The 23055-nt window shown below is 38.0% G+C and overlaps 1 protein-coding gene across 10 annotated transcripts in view; it reads right to left on the bottom strand.

Moving 5' to 3' along the window:
• DENND1A (DENN domain containing 1A) overlaps positions 1-23055 on the bottom strand; it is a 194465-nt gene that overhangs the window by 9789 nt on the left and 161621 nt on the right. For 5 of the 10 annotated variants that reach the window (XM_080561942.1, XM_080561935.1, XM_080561940.1 and 2 more), the window contains 2 exons: positions 10146-10205; positions 5548-5636 (listed from right to left, as the gene is read on the bottom strand). In XM_080561942.1, coding sequence (XP_080418068.1) covers positions 5548-5636; positions 10146-10205 — 149 coding nt within the window. Of the gene's footprint in view, positions 1-5547; positions 5637-8917; positions 8979-10145; positions 10206-23055 lie in introns of all 10 variants that reach the window. The other 5 variants (XM_080561936.1, XM_080561937.1, XM_080561943.1 and 2 more) reach the window with 3 other exon arrangements.

The following is a 23055-nucleotide window of genomic DNA, read 5'->3' as shown; positions in this document are numbered from 1 at the left end:
AGAAAAAGAGAAGTTGGCCACTGTAAGCGACAGCTCAATAGGGCTGAAACTGCCACTGTGAATAAATGTTTATTCACAATCAGGTCAGAGCTAATTAATAAAAAGTCTAAAATAGTGGTGGCAGCAGATGCAGCTGATAGTGTTAAATCATAGTCTGTGGTACTCCAATTAAAGCTGTTGCATAGCTGTTCTTTTCCTCTCGTGCTGTAATAGGCATCCAGGGAAAGTGAGGAGCTGCCACTGCATTAGGAAAAATTTGCTGTAACAATTTTTATTTTTATTTTTTGTTTTTAATAAAAGAAAGGCTATTACCTCCAAAATTCAATTTACATTAACAAATGTCTCCACCTAAAATGATTTTAAAAATCAAAGATTATTTTAAAATATTTATTTTTTGAACTTACATATGCATATTGTATTTTTCTCTTAGGAGAATAAGTTAACATTTGACATGATTCAAGCAAATTTAGAATTGTTTTCCTGAACAACACCAATACTGAATTTCCACATATCTTGCTGACACATTATGTTTGGTAGCTGCATGTAAGAGATGCACTGGTGCAGTTGCCCTTAAAGCATTGCCTTTGATACCTTTTGTTTGCCTTCAGACTATGCTAAATTCAAATGCATTGTGTCTGTGTGTATGTATTAAGTAAACTGGGAACTAGCTATGAAAAAATAAGACGGTATCCTTTTTGCTAAATCATGCGTTGCACTTGAGTGCAGATCAGTGCAATAAGATTGCATTTATAGCACATTAATTAATATGCACGTTCTTGTTGCTGCTGCAAGACTCCGTAAATGAAAGTGGGATCTCCTGATTAGAAAAAAGAAAGCACTTAAGTTTCACTGTTAGTGTGCTCTAAAAAACATTTTGGTCAAAGATAAGGGATGAACAGTCTAAAATTGTCCAAGTTTAAATTTTTTATTAGCTTGAGGCAGTAGAATCCAAAAAAAGTACCTATTCCCTCATTAACCCAATTCGCCAACTCTCCTGCAGTCTGCCACCCACCACTTGCTAGAATTTCCTACACAAAGAGCTGTCTCTGAAAAGGCAGGTCACAGCAAGCCCGGCTACAAGGCAGGCACTGCTGCAGTCTTAGAGGGAAAAAAGGATGTGTCCATCACAGCTACAACCCTCATCATCTCCACATGACTGCACCAGCTCCTGCCTACCTAATCTCTTAGCTGAGTTACCATGCAGATGACTTGCTGATCTCTTTCTAATGTTTAGTTTAACATGTCTTCGGTTAGCACTAGCATATGACAGTACTGACAGCCGTGGCTGTTCCTTTTTAAATATCATGTCAGAAACACAGTGCAATAAAGCTGGGGATGCGCTCCATGGCTCTGCGTAGCATTATGATAGTATGGGTTTCTTTTTTAATGAGGAAGATCTGCATCTCAGGAGCTTTTTTCATGTGTCAGGATGCATGGACAAATCAGCAGCACATCACACTGGCCAAAAATGAAATGCTGACAAATGTAGATATTTCAAATTTAATTGACACCTAAATGTACTTGAGATAGAAAAAATACATACAGAAAATGTGAGTACGGGATTTGGGCATTAATAAGGAGAATTCTGTAATAATTTTTAAAAATAGTTCAGTTATGAGAAAATTAAACGTGTGTATTTTATTAACTGTTTTGCTTTTTCCTGATTACAGAGATTGTGATACAAAGGGGGTAGTATGGACTTGTTGTCATTATTCTCCTAAAAATGGGCTTCCCAAATTTGAGGGAGGATTTATTTTTTATTTTAAAGAATAGCTATATGGCAACTCTAGGGAATTAAGGAATTTGTCCCTCTTAGACAGTAAAATGAAGAGAATGAGGGATTTGGATGCATTGGCTTTTTCTTTCCAGTATGAAATAAGAGACTTGGGACTGAGGGGATTACCTAATAACTATTCAATATGAACAAAGCATACACCCATCGCTGGAATTCCTTCCTGCACATTCTGAACACTCAGTACACCTGAGTGCGAGCTAGCAAAAATATTAAATATTTGATTTTTAAATTGACAATTTGCATACTGTGAATTTTCATAGAAGTAGAATATTCCAAGAAAAATTAAAATATTAGCATAAAGCAAATTTTAAATGAAAGCAAGAAAAAAAAAAAAGCTCGCAAGTCATTCAATTAGATAACAGAAACAATAGCTTTTGATCACTGTGTCCAGTAAAGGCAGGTAGCTAACTGTTTTATAATTTTTCTGAACTTCTTACACATTTTCTAGAAAGTTGGAAATAGGAACAAAGAATTTAAAGTGGGAACAAGCTGGATGACACCTCTGCCTGCTCTGATAAGATCTAGACGCAAGATCCTACAAAGTCACTTCACATTATCATCCTATTTCATAACAATAAGTACATTTTCACCAATTTCCCCTGCAGATATCATATCCGTATCTCTACAGACGCAAGCTGCACACGTTCAGTAGGTTCACTCCAAACCAGATGGCAGAAATAAGCTCCAGAATTAAAGTTTCTTGTACACCATGCTATTGGAAAAGTGGGAGAGCCAGGAAGGAGGACCAGGGTTCCCAAAGGGGTACCCTGTGCTAAGGTTCTTGCTTGGCCTGGTACAAAAAGCACGACCGCTCTCAGCACATTTCTTTCCCATTTGCTATCCCTTTGCTGGGCCATCTGCCTTCTTGGCACTACCTTCATCATATCTAGCTTTTTCTACATCAATTTTCTCATGGTAGAGGAACCACAGCAACACAGCAAGTCTCTCTTCTGTAGCCTATGGTATTTGCTTTGCGATTCCAGCCACCCTTGTTCAAATAGGTACTTGCTGGTTTAGCTTTTTTTCTAAGTGGAGATCCTTGCTTGCAGTGATGCCATAGAAAACCTTTACCATACGCAAGTTCTGTGTGGCAGAGCTTCAAGAGCCTGGTTACAACAACTGGAATTTAATGGGCTTTATGAGCCTGTATCATTTAACACAGCCATCATGCTGATTTCATACTAAATTCAGTGTAATAACCCACTATTGCACTGCAGCCTATTTTCATTCATATGATAGAAGGGAAAGCCATTAGCTTCTCTACGAAGTCCTACATGAGTTCTGGAAAGCCATAATGAACTGCTGCAGCACTGACATGGGTTTAGCCAGCCCAAGAGCCTTTTGACATGCTGTTAATTGTAAGTCTGACCCTCTGATTTCCTATTTTAATTTCCTCCTACTCTGCATGCCCTGGACGCCAGCTAGTCAGTACTTACAGAAGACAGATCCTAGAGCACTCTGGAAGCCTATTCGACATTTAATAGGAAATCTTGCTGTGGTGTAAAAAAAAAAAAGCTCTCAAAAAGCTGTCTTTCTGTTAAAAATGCAACACCTTATTTCTGTGAACAACTAATTTATGTTTAAGGAGACATGTCCCACATGCTTAGTATTTCCCTAGGTGGTAATCTAGCATTTTCTGAGCTCTCATCTGCAAATTCTTCCTGTTATTTTATAACTAAAATAAATAAATAAATAAAATAAAGAAATTATATATTTTAGATTTAATGACAATTTATCATTAAATTTGACATTTGCGTGTCCTTTGGTGTCACTGTTCCCACTGTCCCGTGTTTTAAGTTTGATTAGAAAACGAGCACACAACACAACCAAAATAGTGTTGCTCTTTTGCATAGATTAAAAAAATTAACTCATGTAAGGTAAGATACATATTTCCTAATATCATAAGAAATGCATTAATGAATGTAACAACTGAAAGGACAGCTAACGTGACGGTTTACTTTTCAGATGACAGGCAACATCACAAATGGAAAACAGGCTGCACTGAAATGAGTTCGCTCCTATTGAGGCTTGCGCAGCAGTTAATGCCACCCTGCCCCGGGGATGTCTCCACCAGCTGGCGGGAGGACGCAGGAGTCACAGTCTGAGCTAATGAATCCGCTATCCTGCGAAATGTCCCCGAAGCTTTCATTTTCAATCATTGGTTGATTTCAATCAACCAAAAAGATAGCGTTAGTTTTAAATATAAAAGGAATCTTCTCCTTGAGCGGAAGCTTCTCCTCACAAACAAATCCCACATATGAGCACCTAAGCATAACTAGCTAGTAATTAACTTTTGAATCAGTGCAATTAAGCGAAATATTTTGGTCAAGTTCAGGTCAAGAAAAGCACCCTCTCAGCACTGTCGCTGCTTTCACAGAATCTCCTCTGATCTGCAGTAAGAACGCTACCAAGTAACAACAAAAATATAAACTAGTGTTTTCATTCATTGCAGGATCATCCAAGAGAGAAAAAATGTGTGTATATATATATATATATATTTATATTAAGATAAAGCAACTGGCATATTTTCAGCTCAGAACAATATAGGTACATTATTTCCTAAAGGGACAGAAAATAAAAGTTTTTGGAAAACCTCATGATAATCTTTTATTACTATTTAAAAAATGTTTCACTTATTCAAAGTATCAATTTAAGTAAACACCAAGGAAAGAAAGTAGGATTAGTGAGTCCTTACCGATTTCAAAGACACTGGCCTCAAGTTATTTCTTAGGTAAGCCATTTACATGATCTTTTAAGTACACAGTTAGATATTTAAAATGATCAAGAAGAATAGTAAGTCAGTTTATAGCTATAAAGAATCATCTTATCTTTGGTATCAATCATTTTTACAAAACAAAAAGTTCATAGTTCATGAAAACAGCTGAATTAAAACCAAGTTTACACCTAATATATCAGCCATGCAGTGAGTCATTGTATTATACGTTAAGAAAAAAAATATTTAAAAAACCCTTTAATCTTTGTGTAGGGACAGCTAGCACCCTGTAAAAGCACATGAGCCCTTTTGCAGGATTTGCAATCTATTCCACAAGAGGGCAACCAAATTCCACTATAAAATGAATAAATGCACCTGTAGGATTTAAAGTGACCATTCATTTTTATCTAAAAGCCAGAATTCCACTCCCCATATCCTAAAATGACTGGGAAAAAACTTAGCCATTCATGTAACTTGGAAGGGGATGAGGATGGAGAAATATCCAACCTCCACCTCTTTTTCCCTCATGTACAGTGGTGACAGTAGCGATACATGTGTGGAAAAAAGGTGTGATCAAAAAAGTAAACCATTTTTCTTCTTATGGGATTTGAGTACCTTCAGATACAGCAATTATCCTATAATCTTGGGCACCAGCTAAAGCATTTCACTTTACTGAGAATAAAGCCACCACAGACTGGGACATAAGCAAGTACTGCAAAATGTCTATGACATATGCATCACTTTGTGCTGCAGTTAAGAGTTGAATGACAAGGCAATCTCTGTGACAGATTAGATCAGTGCAACCACCTCATGGCCCTCTAGTCCAGTTCCAATGTGATTTCCTGCTGCACTTCCTCAGCACTGGACATTTGGAAAGTACTACTGCATACTTCCTCATTCCTCCTCCAAAAATTCTAAACCAAGCTTTTTATCATTAAAAAATTATTTTGGTTTGTAGTTCATTCTCTCTCTCCCCGCCCCCCACCTTTTTTTATTTAGTTTAAAATTAAGCTAAGCTGCAAAGTATGTAAGTACTTACTGTTCTGGACTAGAAACTGAAGTCCTTCGTCCTTCCACAGCAATGTTGCTCTTGGGTCTCTTAACAACGTGAGGTCTTGGAGGCCGAACCTATTACATACACACACACAGAAGACACTTCATTAAATACTGCAAAAGTTGATCATATAACAGACATAAATGGCAAAATATGCATAACCACCACTATTTTAAAGGTATCTTCCATTTGGAATTCCTTTTAAACTTTTGTGCTACAACCATGTTACAAATTAATCAGTTTGAATATAAACTATGGTGATCCACAACTTCTTAAAAGGTCAAAAACCCATGTTTTTGAGTTGCAAGTGAAACCCATATGCTTATCACTGACGCCTAGCTATTAACCATTCAATGAAAATCTGCTCCACTGTCCTGCTTGGTACTGGCTAATTTTCTGATATGAAGGTTTCCCTAAATGTAGGCTTCATCTAAACAGTTAGTTGATAGTGTAAAAATGGAAAGCACTGTGTGTTGTTGCACATCATTGGAAACTGGATTTCTGCTCCGACATCCTGATCCTTTCGTCCACATGTTCATAGGAAACCAACTCCTCAAGCAAAGACTTCTGTGTAAGTACGCACTGAAAAAAAGACGTACTTGGAGTAAATGTTACAATGTGAAAAACATAGCTAATATTTCACAAAAAAAAAAATGGTTCCCTTCAGCAGGCTGAACAGAAAACCTTGCCAGACATGTTATCATTGTCATCACTGATGATATATTAGTGTATCTTTTCTTGTCTGTAATAAAATCCAAAGGTTTTCTGTGGAAGGTGATGTTGCTGCCAATCCAATCTTAAATAACATATCCATCATCTTCTGATGTTCAGAAATCAAGCTTAATTCACCCATATTAACTCCACAAGCAAACAAGATTCGCTTCAAGGAAAGGAAACAGCACACACCATCACTATATAGGCAAATTTATGTATGTGCCTACCTATACCAATGAGAAATGCTGTTGATGAATTTATCCCTTTGTGTCAAATGTGGTAATGAACATTCGGAGCATTAGGGTGAGGCTGTACAAACAAGCTTTCCAGTTTTTGTTAAGGAAGTACTATCCTCCCTGAAATGGAGTCTGACTTTTTGGCTTAACTGAATGCTAACCAACAGGAATCCCCAAAGCCCTCAAATAAGCTCAGGAATACAACTCAACTTCTGCCCTCCTGGGCTCGTGCTCTCTTTAATAGCCACAATATAAAGGAAGTTGTTAAAGGCCTACAACCAGAGCACTCTTTGGATGAGTGATGAATTTGTTTGCAATCATAGCACTGATGTGGGCTTCCCACCACCTCTGCAAGGTAGGTTGTTTTTTTGGTGTGTGTGTGTGTTTTTTTGTTTTGTTTTGTTTTCTCAGTGTTTTAAGGAACGTAGAGCTAAAATTTTCTTGCTAGGAAAAAAACCACTGAACTGTGTGCAGTGATTCTGCACTACACGACAGTATGCAGAAGATAATAGCAGGATTATTGTATTGAATTTTCATTTCAAAGGAAATGGTGTACAGCAGATATGATGAAGAAATCCAGAGATGTATTGCCAGTATTTCTTAGGAAAAAGAGTTTATACAAAGGTCAGATGTTAAGGTCTTGAAGATCACTCCCCACACAAGCCTGTTCCTCTCTACAATAAAGACAGCTTAAGAATGTGAATTTATGGCAGGAATGGAAGGATTAAGTTTGTGGCAACTTCAACTGAACTTGCAACGTGGTGAAACATGGGGAAAAGAACAACAGAGCTAATTAGACGAGCTGAGCTGTCAGAGTGCGGCTGAATGGCTCGGTGCCAACAAACAAAAGGAATGGGCTGGCAATCAGCAGGATCGATGAAGAATACTGCTTCATTAGGGCTGATAAAACAGAGAGAGTGAGCAATAGAGAGAGAGTGTGTGCAAGGGTGGGGGGAGAAAAGCAAGAGGAACTGGGGGGAGAAGAGAGCAAGAAGGAGAAGAGAGGAAGAAAGAAATCTGTTTAATTAAATCTGAGCTGGAAGATGGTGTATAAAGCTGGCTTGTCATCATGCTGTGAACACTTTCACCTTTTGGGTGGTACCCTGGGGGAGTGATGGTGATGAGGGGAAGAGATGAGAGTTTTGGATGGCTCCAGGGGGCCACCAGACCAGTAAAGTGCAGGGTGACATGCTAAGTAGGATTTACAGCATTGTTCATGGGGGACTGCAGGGAAAAGCCAGGAATCAAGCCAACTCCTTGCTGGATTTTGAGCCTTATTTAGCTAAATAGGCAGTGTTAAATGCATATCAGATCCAAAAGTAGAAAAGAAATCCAATTACATGAGCACAGAGCCTAGAGGATAAAGGTAAACATCCAGTACAGGGTTAAATGTGCTTATTACTGTCCCCATCAGCTTTATGAATAATTACCATATTTTAACTTTTCTAACTGAATGAAGTTTCCAAACAGCCGCTATTAATTTAAACAGATCTCTATGAACTATAGGCCTTTCACAGTATCACTACAATTCATCTCCAAAGCAGCAGAATGTAAAGAACATATCTGTTCTGCTTCTTTAACCTTTCTTTGGTTTGTGTTTTTGTTCTCACTATTAGTAATGACTCATATTGCAAGGACCAGTACCCATGGATTCCTTCTCATAACAGACAGAGTCTGAGAACTGTAAGCATTTCTCAGCAATTCTGGTATTACGTGGACTTGGTTGGAAGAGCAGAGAGATCGTGCCTCCCGATTCAAGGCTTTCTGTAAAAGGCTGGGATGAATTACTTGACAATACCCACCTCTGTAATATATGCCAAGACTAAGGCAGGTAAAAAGCAGCCTGCACACAGTATTATTTACGCACACAAAAATGTCTTTCATCAATTAAAAGCCAAATAACAGTTCTGAACAACAACAAATTTAGGTATATTTGATACAAGCATATTTTTGGGACCGATTACACTCGTTTATATCTGTCTTGAATTTCCTCTTGATGAATGAAGCATTTCTGTTCCACTTACTGACATGGCTAGATGAATGCAACAGGAGCTTTTATTATTACATTTCCAACCTTTTATCAATCACATTGAGAGCAAAGACAGTTGACACAAACACATCATAGTGAGGACTATTAATGCACTACAGCTGGGAGATTAAACAGTCTTAGCAAGACGGTCGTGTAGCAAACACTATCTGAACAATACTGTTCAGCAACTTTTGTACAGAGAAATTGCAATGAGCCCTCGTGGGGCTTCACCTGCCAAGCACAAAACAAGAGGACTAAGAAGCAGTATGGGAACCCCTTAGTACCAGGGAAGGTTTGTTCCCAGTGTAATGAATCTTGGAAGGCCTGCCACACCAATTACATTCAAGAGAACACGTATAAGCATAGTCAATGCTACCTTTTAAACACAGAAAACAGAAATCTTCAGTGCAGGAATCCGTAACAATGCCTCTGTTAAGCTAAACACCCAGAGTTAAAAAGAGGGAGGAAAAGAAAAACATGCTATTGAAATGTAATGTAGGAACATGCACCAAAGATCAAAAGTTTACACACACCCAAGTGCACTTGTTAACCAGTTGCCGGCTCATCCAAAACTACACATTTTTAACAAGTTTTAGCAAGATTAGATTTGAAAACTTGCATCTCTCTTTCTCCTATGCTTGTACATTTATGTGTAAGGAAGCAAGGAGTGAGATCTGTGTGCCTTTTGGTGAAATTATATTCATGAAATGAAAGTCCTGAATAGAAACAAATACCTTTCAAGGCTGTTGCAAAAGCAACACACCTCTAAAATGATACCATGTTCTTGTACTAATATAAAAAGTCACCAATACAGACCCTGTACAGTCTCCAATCTTAAAAGCATCTGGTACAGTTAATATGTCACAATCGGCCTACAGTCAGGGTTTTGAATGAAAAATTGCTTAGATAAGGTATTCCTTCCCAACACAGGTATTGCATTAAAAATAATTTCTGTGTAGTTCTTCTACGGAAGACTCACTTCCTCAGGCCAACGTGCCGTGCCTACATTTTTTACTCTATGTAATTAAAGAGATTTCCAGCTTGCATTTTATATGAAAATAAGGTATATATGTATATCCTCCATAATGTTGTACCAATGTTCTACCACAAAAAGTTTGCCTTTTTTTTTTTCTAAATGTATGTTGTGTGTTCACTCATCTGTTCCATGGAGAAAAATTAAGAGTCCCAAAATAATTTAAAGCAGAACTTGCGGAGAATAAATACTTTCTCTTCAGACTTCTGCTTCCTTTTATATTTGAGTTCAGTGCAAGTCTTCAAAAACTCACTGGCTAAAAACTTATCCCAGCCTAGCAAGAGTTTTTGTTCAAGAAAACACCACAAAAGTAAAAACAAACGTTGCAACAGCAGCATCAGTTACCTGCAGAACTGACTGAAAGCTGCAGAACTCGTCAAAGAAAAGCAGAATAAATGCAGGTCCCAGGGCTGTGCCGCAGCAGAGAAGAAGGGAGTTTAGGTGCAAAATTTACACATTGCTTTTTTGCAAAGTTTGACAATCCAAACTACCAAGGTTTAGTAATGCTACTGAGAGAGCAATTCAGGCAGTGTTAAGCTGTGGCAGTGAAACAAAACTACCAGCTACTCACGGGCCTAGATGAACGCTGTATCTTTGGAGGCGGTGGCCGAGGCGGACGGAGTCTTTGCTGCTGTATCAAAGTGGAAACTTAAGTCATACGTAAATTAAATAGTTACCTACATGAAAACACCTCTGATTTTGTGGCAAAAGCAGTTCAAGTGGATAATGTGATTTACCTTAACTTCATACTCACCTCACAAAAAGTAATTATTTTCAAAACAGCGACAATCTCATGACCTACAAAGCGCCACAATAGGAGAGGTAGCTGTATCTGCCTCCTTGACATAGGTTATATTACACCAAAGATAGTACGATCAATAAATACTCCAGACCAGATCATCCAACATTTACTGAAACAATAAAGATGCTTAAAGTGGATTCTAACCTGTAGGTCCAAGTGTTCTAGACAACATTTACACAAATTGAAAGAATCCGGCAAAGCAGGATGTTCAACAAGCTTTCACTAAAATCCCAAGCGCAATTTTAGTGCTTGCAAAAACTTATGCTAAAGACCTCAAACCAGCAAAGATATATTTAGGAGCATTTAAGTGACTCTAAGTCACTTAAACCTTCCATACACTAACTGTAGTAGATCAAAGTGTAAATTGCCTAGAGCAAAGTGTGTACATTCATTGTAAAAAAAACAAACACATTTCATGTACAACTCATTGTAAAGAAAACTGAAATCCCCAAGTCACCAACAGTTCTAATGAAGTCAGAACAGGGCACGGAGGAGCTTATTTTGGTCTCCCACTTTTAAAATTAGCAGTTGGCCAACTCGTTGCTTTGTAATGGTGCTGGAGCTATTCCAATTCAGTTGCTTTCGACTGAGCCAGCAGCATGACTCTCCTCACACAGATGGTATCTTAAGGTATACTCTGTTAGACAAGGGACCCACTGATAATTAATGAGATTCTAAATAAAATCATCCTAAAGTACAACTTTGATATTGAAAACAAGATCAAAGTTAATGTCTTTTCTGTGGCAGCTTGTGTACACATATTAGCACTTAAAGTGAGGAGTAGAGCCCTCAGCGAGGAGCACATAGGAATTCCTCTGAATTCCCGGATAACCAGATAACAAAGACCGCATCACTGGCCCCAGCACATGGCATGTTCCATGGACAAAAGCCCATCACCGTACAGAGAAGGAAAAGGAACTGGCAGCAGCAGGCAGGTTCTTCAGACATAACAAGAAAGCTTACACAGATTACTCTATTTCTCTCTCAAAAAAAGATTCCAGATTCAAATCTCAGCAGTTTTAAACTTCTTACTAGCATAGTCTTTATTCTAGACTGACACACATTCCCTTTCGATACCCTCATGCTGTGTAATGGTTCAACTCCAGCCTACCACACCATTTTCAGGCTCTTCTTGCATCTCTTCAGACTTTCCTTTCAAATTTCCCATTAAGTTATAATTTGCATCCATTGGTTCGTTCGTCCTTGTGTGTCACTGGAGGACTGCCAGACTGCACATGCACTCAGCTCAGCTTTTTGGGGTGAGTGTTGGGGTTAGTGAGGGGAGAAAAAAAAAAAGGCACCTGGGACAGAGAGCTGAGAGAGCTTCCCACCATATTTTCCAAGAAAGTAACCAGGAAAACAAAGAAAAATAGAAAGAAATGCCAGTGGTGAGCTATTGTTAGCCCTTACGCACTGTTTCTCTTCTGTACCTTTTATTATACAATTCAGTCACAGAACTGTACTGCTGTGCATCTTCCCCTCTTACCTACTGAGGCTGAAAGCACAAATTTAAAATATATTTAACTTTTGTTATGTGAAATAGCGTACTTATTTTCCATCATGTTTCAGAAGCATAATGGAACAGCTGAGAAAATCTAAAATCTGCACTTTTCTAGTTCCTTTAAAAGACATCTACTTCCTACATAGCTACATAGACAAACTATTTGTGAAGCAGGAAAACAAGATGCAAGTACACTCTTTTTTTATTTTTTTAAAGCTTCCTGCATATATGCTTCATTTCACTATTTTTTCACTCTTAGTTACCTAAAAATTGTGGATGTTTCTATATTAGAAAATTCTCAAGTAAGTTATCTAGGTGGGAAACGTAAGCATTTTCCGAAAGCCATGGCTAGCAGTGTCTTGAGCACCTTGTTTTCCACAACTTTTTAAATTCTGGACAAATACGGTTTTATCGATATAAGAATTACAAGGTATCACTTAACATTTCACAAAGAAGTTGATGTTATTATTTCTCCAGTGTTAGTTCATATCACTGAACATATATGTCCACACTACAGCCCTGGAAGCTGCTTTGATTAGGGAATCAGTTTTTCCTTTTCCACAGCAAAAAACAGTCCTTTTTTTTTTTTTGACTGTAGCATCAACAGTATTAACTGATAAAGCAGTGGCAGTATTATTTAAGCTTCTAAATCAGTGTGACAAAGGCAGGCCCTTCAGAGAGCAAGACAGACAGACAACACAGTAGCTGAGGATTATCTCCTAGTGAGCTGGTCAATATATTGATTATAGTCACTGCAAGGACACGTACAACTGAACTTTACTTACTCACCCACACACATGCTGAAGGAAAAATATGTCTGAGAAAGTGTGTGACAGGATTACTTAATTATCTACTACATCACTGTTAGAGTAGTCAATGGCAATAAAGTTTTAAGTATTTCGGGAGATCTGAAAATTCCGCTTTGCGTTAAAAGTATCCTTTTAAGTTGAACTACTAACGTTAACGGCCAAATACCCATACAATAGTCAAACAGCACTCAAAAGAATAAGAACAATACATATGCCAATACAGTCTAGAGGAGTTTAATAGGACTATCATCTCATTTCATATTCCTCACCTGTAGCCAAACCACACTCAGCACTAATTTGTTATTCCTATTAGTCATAATTGACCAAGAATTACGACTTCAGACCTTAAAACATCATGTTGTTGGCCTTGAAATCAAAACTATACACGCATTTTTCTTTTCCTTTTGGTCTCTGAAGGATAAGGGTAAGTTGACTTTGCTTTAAAGTTTTCTCTGGTTTCAAGAGGGTCAAAAACTCTCTTCTTAAATATAAGCTGAGATTCTCATTGAATTACTTGATTTCAGAACCAAGGACTTCTGAAGACAGAATTTCTGAAGTTTTATAGTAAACACAATCACATGCGTTGTTGACACTTACTGAGGTTACCTCAGGTTCCATCGTATTTGGGGATTCTTAAGTGACAGATTTTGCTGTCGCTGGAATTCAGATAGAAATTTTTAAACACAGGATAAAATCAGAACCTCAGGTGTGATATCATACGTGCAGCCACCTCTTACCAGCATTCTTCTCTTCAAGTATCAAGACAAAACTATGCAAGGTGTGTCTATGTAAGAAGAAGCACTGGGCATACTTCAGCAGAAGTTTCAAATGGCACATTTATGGTCAAGATTCTGCAACATGGGAATTTAGTTGGACAAAAAAGAAAGGCAGGAGAGAAGGAAAGGGAATGAGAAGTTTTGAGAGCAGAGGTAAAGGGCAGTGAGCAGTAGCTGACTTGGAGGTCCACTAGCAGGTAACAGTTATTTGTTCTTCACCAGAGCTTCATTTTTAACGTTGATGTTAATACCTGTCAGCAGAATGGGATAGGCCAGTATATTTGAATTATATGAAGACCATATTTACTGGAAAAGCCACTGATCTGAAGCTAATTTGTTAATGCAGCAAAACACATTGTTTCTGAAAGGTCAGTAGGGGAAGCTGTGTTGGAATACCAACTTAATTACCTGTGCTGTAAGGATGAATGGGTACAAAACAGCACATAGCTACATTGCTAAAAGCCACTAAATTGCTATTCTAGGTGTGTTCCTAAATGTGTATAATACAGGTTTTTTTTCTTCTTCAAAGGGGAGAAATGTCTAAATTAGCACTTTCTTACCCATAGCTGTTTACCAGCATACCTTTTTACTCTAGATATTTTCTTAATTGTCTTATTCTAAATACTTCTGAAGCAACAAGACACAAAGAAAATTTGCAGGAAGCCAATTTTATGACTGCAGATCTGGCACTGTTTTTACTAATTACCAGACAAGTGATTTTAAGCTACGAGATGCTGGAGGAAGGAAAAAAAAAAAAAAACTTACATTCACTTTTACACTGTAAAAATACTATTTAAAAATTATACATCCCACAGATCATAAAGTACCTATTACATAACCAAGGAACTTTCACAATACAGCTATTTCGTTTTTTATACCAAGGAAAACATTACAAAAAGATAATTTTTGTTCTGTGAGGTAACAGTTCGTGAACAGAGTATTATCTCAAACTTAACTGTGGATGTCTGTTGAGATCTTTTTTCTTAAGGTGGTATTCAAAACACTGCTTTCATCAGTAAATTAGAGGTGTTACTTCATACGCAGCAACAAGTGCAACTAGAAATAGATGCATAAAGGAAACACAACTAGACAAAAACTGGTTTGTCAGTACGTATACAAGGAAGTGTTTCTCACTCTCAAGTTATCAGTGTTTCTAATGATTTCCAAGGTAAAACATTTCTACGTAAGTGTCTTACTTTCTTCAGAAATACAGGACTGGTTTAAAAACTGCTTGTATGTTTTAAAGACAAGGAGACATGAGAGAAAGATGCACTGTCCTGAATGCATCTGTGCTCAAATACATCATGCTGCAAAGGATCCAAAGCGCTGACTTTGGAAAAATATGCTAAACCTCAAGCAAACACTCAATAAAAAAAAAGGGGGGGGGGGGGGGCAGTTAGGGGTAGGGGGAATAAAAACATTGAAAAATGTATGGTACCTAAAAAGATTCAGTACAGAAAGCAGATGGAATCTATGAGGCAGCTGTTTTATTACCCATCCAGATCCCTGCACAGCACACACACTGCTTTTTACATACTCCCATATGCACAGCTCACAAACTGGGATGACAGGAACAGCGTATGCTTTACAGCATATATTTTTAATTTACACTCTGAAATACTTCAACTGAAATCTGTTGGGTCCTGTGATAAAAAAAAAAAAAAATTTAAGGGATGTCTTATTCTTCAAGCCATATTTGTAGATTGGGAGGGTAGCATGAATTTGGCAAAAATGTAGTAATGCCTACAGCTGTGCCAAAAAAATTTGAAAGGGGAGAGTCTGCCACAATTAAACATTCAGATTAGCTTAATGAGAAAAACAAGGACTATCCCCCTTACCTTTCTAGCCAGGAATCTTCCATTACATAACAGAAAACCAGACAGTAAGAGAAGTCAAAGGAGCCTATAAGCTCCTGTTTTCCCTAAAGCAGAATAAAGATCCTTATTTCAGGCCTGAGTCACACCCAGTGTCCTGGGGTACTGCCAGAGATGTGTAGATCCATCCTAAGGTCACAGAGAAGAAACTTGCACTTGACAAAAACGGAAGGAAGGGGTTTTCTGAAAGTCTACTTTTGCTTCCTCTCCCTCTTGGCTGAGACCAATTCTGTCCTTCCTCATTAAGGGTGAAAATTGACTTTTTACAGTGCATCGAGACACGGAGCACTGATAACCCATCCTCTTTTGGTAGTGTTTGTAACATCCATCTATTTATCTCTCACTGTGCAAACAATCCTGGAATAGCTAACTTTTAAAACTGTTAAATATTATAATGTACAACATACACAATTTGCTTTAAGTCTAGGACTTGCAGGTTACTAGCCAGATACAGATCACTCCTAAAACCAAAAATGAGAGCAGGAGCATGATCTCAGGATCATGAATATCTTGTCAAGTTAAAGTGTTCTACCACGATGAAGCAAATAGGGCTCTTAGCTATCCCCTATAATCTGCTTGCTATGGAAGAGTACGAGGGACAAGAAAATCCTAAAAGCATAGGTTACACTACTTCTGTAGAATATTACTGTTTACAATTGATGCTATTCCAAAAACATGTGGTTTAAATAGTAAATCCCTTGGTTGTAGAATTGAATATTTTATTTCTTCTGTCTGCAATTACAGAAAATAGGAAGCATTTCATGAATTAGATGGATATATTTTTCTGTATGTGCAGTAAGTGTTGAACAAATAGACATTTTCAGGCCATGCCCCAAAGCAGCATGTGTTCTTATATGATGTTGATGGGAGGAATACTATGTTGTAGTGGTTAACTTGTAATAGCGTCTGTAGTTTAAAGACTTGTCAAGATTTTTGATTACTTCCTAGCTCCAGTGACAGAGGAATTCACGTACTGTAAAAACGAGCAGTATGAACCCATGAAAGATGATACCACTGCAGTTTCAGATTATGACCACTAAGTTCTTCTATTTCACTTATCTGTTGTGCAGTTGAGAATAAATCTTGAACTCCTCCCATATGTATGCGTATTCAGTTCTTTTAAAACACTGTAAAAACCTTAACTGTATTAAACTGATGTGATTCAACACTTGCAGTTTGAAGATCCCTGAAATTTTCCAAAGGAGGGAACTGTCAACAGCCTCTTATTTACCTGGCACAGATCCCAGGAGCCTGCAGACCACAGTTTAAAAACCACTGTAAATCAAGCTATATGCGGTGCATATCTCTTCCCATGGAAACAGATGCCTGCAGAATATAAACTATTCCAATCAAATCTGGAGTGGTTCTGGTTCAAAAAAAAAAAAAAAACAAAGTCCCACTTTGTTTCCTATTTTGTTTATATGTATTAAGGACCTAGATGACTAAGAATCATTGCAGACAGCTAAATGCATAAGTCAGGAGCAGGCTGGCATTAGTTAATACACTTTCTAATCATTCTGTTTCCGTACTGCTTTGATATGAGTCTTCCTCCCTGAGCCTTCCTTTTTGCAATTTGCTTCCGCATTTATTGTTCTTTGGCTAAGGGAGTAATTTGCAACAATTCACTAGCTCAAATGCATACAGCTGTTTTCTGTTATTGAGAAGATGTCAGAGCAAAACCAAAGAAACTTCTACCTACTAACTAGACTTAAGTGAATTTCTTTGAGATACACACTTCTACATAGACCACTGCAGCCCGTTTTATTTGCTCTCCCTCTACTTAGAGCAACCACTGGTGACTTTGTTCCATTTTTTTTTGGTATTTTTCCTTTGCACCACATTTTTTCTTGTCACTGCAATAATGGCAGAATCCTGCATTGACAATTTCAATCCCTCAGATCCTGATGGATAACTCAGTGAACACACAGCTATGCTCATAGTGCTAACACAGATCTAACATCCAGAAGATAGCATATCCCATGGACTCTACCCTATACAATCTGCGCAGTGTCTGAAAGCAGCAGAACTCTCATTTGTACATAAATCACAATCACCTGTTACTTTACTTCAGGATGAAAAGACCAGGAAAGAAAACTGCCCGTTCTAGATGACCAGCAAAACAGCAAAGAGGTTTTTCAGAACTATTCACAAAGATAAACAGGGAAGAGTTTTGAGGAAGAATCTAATTGAGCAGACTTTCAAATTTCCAAAGGACTTCTACCAAAATGAGGTGTATTTTATAGTGGCTTCTTTTCATTCTATCCATTTCTCAACATACATGGATGGAGAGATGTGTTGCAAAAAATCCCAGACCCCAGGAATATATTTATCCCTATGTGTTAAAGTCTATCCATCTACTATCTCAGCAGAGTTTAAAATCACAGCTAATAGGTTAACAACTGTTTTTCTTCTGTTTCAAATGAAGAATATCAGAAAGCTGGGGGAATATTCGGCTTCCCAATTTGTACTGACTGCTCACTGCTACTGCAATGTCTGTTTGACAGGACTGACATTTTGTACCGCTGTGAGATGGGAAAACGTGTGACATTTTTATTCATGGTGGCGTACGCCCTTGTAATGATCAGCCCTGGTCGATGTGCTTACTGCAGCAGCCCCGAGCCCTCGGAGAACAAACAAGAACCGAAGGTGCCAGCAGTTCGGCTGCCTTATTAAACACCACCAGGATTCTAACGAAGAGCAACTGCTGGAAAATCTCACTGTCAAATCCTCAAGGACATTGTCAACATGGAACTAACTACATATATTTTTTCATTTAAAACACTGGAAAATACAGCAATGCAATTTTAAATATAAAGAAAAAATCACACTATTTTTGCCTGTTTTCTTTTTTAACCGGTCATTTTGTCAGTTTTACACTGGGCTTTCTGTGGGCCTGATAGTGGAATTCAAACCAAGATCACACAACCCACATGATTTAAAGTGTTGGAAAACAGACATATCCCTTATTATCTATTAACAGCTATTCCTCTCTAGCAAGCAGAATACTTGTATTAGAAGAGAGAGAGAGAGAGCTGGTCTTTCATTTAAGGAATTCTTTAAACAGCAATGACTATCTGTTTGGCTCAGCTTCATCATTCACTCAGAAAGTCTGCATAATTAGGGTGATATTCCTCCATATAAACATACAAAATTACATGGCTCCTGTATGTGTAGCATAGCACTGTGCAACCATTTTACTAGGTGTTAATCAGACCAGCTCTGAAGGGCAAATCCAACAAATGCCTGGCCAAATAAGCAATCACAGAGGGCTTAGCAGTTTGCAGAATCGTATGTTTCTCATATTCTCTCCCTTTTATGTTCTAGTTTAATCCAGGGGCCTCAGAGGTCAATTCAGACAGTTCTGGCCTAACTGCAAAGTAACACATAAGAAGCTTCTGGATGCTGATCTGCACTGATAAACTAAGCAAGTCATCCATAAGACTCGCTGAGCTTTTTCTCAAGTTGTCAATCTAGGTGATTTGGTCAGCCTTGCATGCACTGATGTATTTATTTTATATGTATGTATTATTTATAAAGCACAATTCTGCTTCCACATGCCAGCAGTGATGGACCAAGATATTCTCTACAAGGTATTTATGGGTTCCTCAACATAACAGGACTAACAAGGAAATTCTGCACAGACATGTTACAGCTGCTACTGCTTGTCATAGAGTCCTAGGAGGTCAGCTCAACCACAGTATATTCTCCATACATCCAACCATTATGGCATATGACTTGCGTGTACCCAGGGCAGTGAATTTATTCCAACACCCCCGTCTAAGAAGTACTTGCAATGCCAAGACAGTTGGCAAATAGTAAAAGCCAAAGCCCAGAATATGCTTTGTGAAATGAACACTTCTGCTAGATGCAGTACTGGAGCCACAAAATCCTACTGCAAAGTCTGAATTCCTACGTAATATGAGCTACATGCATGCTGTATTGCTGTTGCAGCCAAAGACGACATACCTGTCTGGTTGCTCATTACGAAATACTGGCAAGTGTTTGCATGAGAGGCAGTAACCTTTGGGTATGCTCTGCAGGTGGTGTATATCTTTGTAAAGAGAGAGCCAGGTCTCACTTGTCAAATATTTACACGCATGACAAGAGTGCAGGCCTTTTAGTTAGATAATTCCTATCCCATGGATTGTCATTTCTGCAAATCTTGCACATCACAAAGCAGAATTTCAATCAAATGAATTATTTTTGTGTCCATTGACATTGTTTTTATTCCCCTTACTAAGAACACTGTCCCCTAAGAACCTGCTAAGACACTTCAGTAGTCTCAAGCAGACATTAGATGGACAAGTGCTTCTGGGCCAACACATTTTCATTTCTCACCAACTGACTTCTATTTTGCAACACTGAAGTCCTTTCCAAAAGGATCAGTCAAAGACAGTAGCGAGAAGAAATGAGGGTAGGAATTATGTTTTCTGAAGATAGAAGAATTTTAAAGAATCAGGCTTATACTTTTACTAAATCCATAAAGAATCAAACAGAGATAGGGAGGAAACTCTGTGGTTCAGCCGAAAGAGCAGGGAAACCATATTGCTCATCAGTGGGGAAGAGAAGAATGGAAACGCATTTTCTTAATTATCTCTGTTGTCAGGATAGTTCGGAGTGGCAAGGAGAATGGGAGGCTAGCTTTGCCATTGTAGCATACAGTTGCATAAATATCACAAAATGAACTTGTTTTCCCCTTTCCCCTTTGGTTTCTACCACAGTTCCACACAATGCTTGCTGTTATCCAGGGGAATCTGCTATTATTCCAATGCACTTGGGTGTGAAGGGAGTCACAGGGTCTGGCAAAGCAGCCCTCCTCCCTTCCTTACTTGATCTCTTTTACACTGGAGATAATCCCTCCCTCTGCTTGCCTCTGTCCTCATCGATCCAGTTTTGCATTTCTACAATGTAGCTGGCTGGGTCTCTCCCCATCCTCCTCCTGACCTCTTAATGCTGTTTAATCTTCTTGAAGAAGAAACCTGCCCTATAAAGCAGAGTTCTTCATTCTGCATGTTAGGTGCAGATTATGAATGGAAAAAATGTACAAGTCTGTATGGTTCCTTTCACAGCAAATGAACAAAACAGCAAATAAGCTGGCAATTTCAATTTTATGAAATGAAAGTTGAAAAATGGAATTTTATGAAATGAAAGCCTATGAAAGTTTAATAGCTAGAAGAATCATCTCAAGAAAGAACTTTGAACAAATCTTTTCACAGTCTGATAAGCTGCTTTACTACATGAGTATATTTTCTATTTGTTTCATTATTATTAACATTAGTCCCTGAAATACTAATTCTCCCTAGTCTGCATTGGTAATATAATATGATTGAATCTCTTAAGCAAAGACACACTTGGAAGAGTCTTTTGTATTCTGTTAGGCTTTATCTTTTGTCACATAAATGGAATAAAATATTCTATTTGCTGGTAAATATAATAAGCCACAAAAACATAAACACACCAAAGCTGACAACAGACATTATAATTGTACTAGAAATAATTACAGAGCTGAACAGGTCTCCCAGTATATCTTGCTTCTAATGAAATGACACACTTCCCCAACAATGATTTTGGCATCTTATCATCATTTGTTGTTTTAACTGTACCAGACCAGTTGCACTACTGACTAAAAGCTCCAGAGAAAGAATCTTCCCAAATGTACATTTATTTTTAAAGAATCTAGGCTCACCCACATCACCTCCCAAAGACTGATGTGAAGACTGGGCATAGGTAATGATCTTGTATGAACTAGAAGGTTCTTGTAGGAACAGTCAGTGCAGTGTTTGACAGGAGCTGCAAGACTTGATTCTGGTGGAGTGGTAGAAAGTAGTATGGATAGCAGAAACTTCATTAGAAGAAGGGTAGGTAAAAAAAAAAAAAAGGTGTGTTATAACAAAAAGGGTATATAAAAACAAACAAATGAACAACTATATTTTTTGAAAATAAAGTGCTCTCTTTAATCCCCAAGAGAGCTGCAACTCTGCCAAACATAAGTGTTCTGTCTGACCATGTAGCACCCAAAACCTCAGACTGCACAAAGCTACAGGTTCTAATGAAGCCATACCTACACACAACAGGACGCACAATTGCAATAGTTAGTGACCTGTCAATGTGTCCACTGATCTAAGTAAAGTTTCAAACATTGAAAAATTGTACAGCATTTCTTCTCCTAGCTGTCGTACACAGACATGGTAGGTGTTTTTCATAGCCCTTCCAGTGTACTAGAAGCACAGTAAAAAACTCTCTTATGAAGGAAAGGGATTCTAAAATATCTGATTTTGATATTAAACTATCTTCCTCCCTTTGCAAAATCACTGATTTTATATGTGTGTGTCCCCCTTTAGATAATGCAAAAATAAATACTTAAAAGTTTTGAGAAAGGCTGCTGCTCATTAAAAACTCAGCAAGCTATTTTGGAGAGCTGCTTGTGTTACTTGAAAAAGTAACAATGATCATCATTAAAGAGATGCCTGCATTTCCCAAATTCTTTGCTTTTTGTCTATAACATATATAACGTATAAATATTCCTTATCCAAATACTTGAATGGGATATTTGAGACTTCTGCCTCTAAAGCTCCCCAAAAACCAAAAGTACCTTATCAAGATAGCTCAGTCTTGTAAAAAGAAAATAATGAAAATGCCCTATTCTATTTCTTGTTTTGAGGGGCTTAGGGGAAGGGAGCATAAAGGCAGCTAATAAATAGTCATGTTCATTTAGGGTGTAGAGATATTAAAAGCTCCCCAGACAACATACTTCGGAAATCAGACAACATTCAAATGCAATACAGATCAATCAGTAAATGAAAATCACAGAGTGGAAGAGCTCTAAGACTGCTTACTGTTATGCTCTGTGTAGCATCCTTATCATTGTAGCTAGCCAATAATAGATCAGTGATGGAAGCGAACATTTGTAGCAAAAACACACGACTTTAGCACTATTAATGTAAGCTCCGAATCTGAAAAAATACTATGAAAAGACCTGTATTTTGAAAATAAAAAGATAAAATTAAAAAGATAAAAGAACAATAAAGAGAACCAAAATATCTGCAGTCATTAGGGCAGCAACAAAAAGGGAAGACCCACAAAAAGCCTAACCAGGTCCAGTATGACAACCGACCTCAAGGGTTCAAGCTGTAGGTCCTGTGACAGTAGACGCTAATAGCTGCTTGCACGGACAAGGAATGTGTTCAAAATAACCACAGTGACAAAGTACAGTATTTATTTTCCACACAGCCAAAAGATGACAAATCTAAATACACATACTCTACCTAAAAAGTGTACATGCATGCATGGAAGCAAAAGCTACAAATAACTGAGCTGCACATTACTTGTATTAATTGTTCCACCCCCTCCTGTTGAACCCACATGTTGGTGGGCTAACAGTGCTTGCACTGCCTGGCAGCACTGGGAAAGGTCCCAAGGTCAGCTATGGCAGTGGCTGAACATGCAGTAAGTACTGAGAGGTTATAAGTAAGTTTTGGTCAGGTTATAAGGCAAAAAGCAGGAAGAAAGCAAGCAATAATAAGATTTTCACAAAGGATGTTCCTTGAAACACCACATCTTCTACTATAATTAATCTCAGTTTTCCCCCAAACAGACAGTAATCTTCAGTACTATATACTATTAATTTGCTTATTTCTAGAGGTTTGTAAATTGTTCCCCCCTTCTTCACATTCATGAAACCCTGGCTCCCTGTATTGCTCTTGCTACTTGTTGAGTAGC

This window comes from Anser brachyrhynchus (assembly GCF_964034855.1).
Source record: "Anser brachyrhynchus genome assembly, chromosome: 19".
Classification (NCBI taxonomy): domain Eukaryota; kingdom Metazoa; phylum Chordata; class Aves; order Anseriformes; family Anatidae; genus Anser; species Anser brachyrhynchus.
This window is presented reverse-complemented; position numbering and strand designations above follow the sequence as displayed.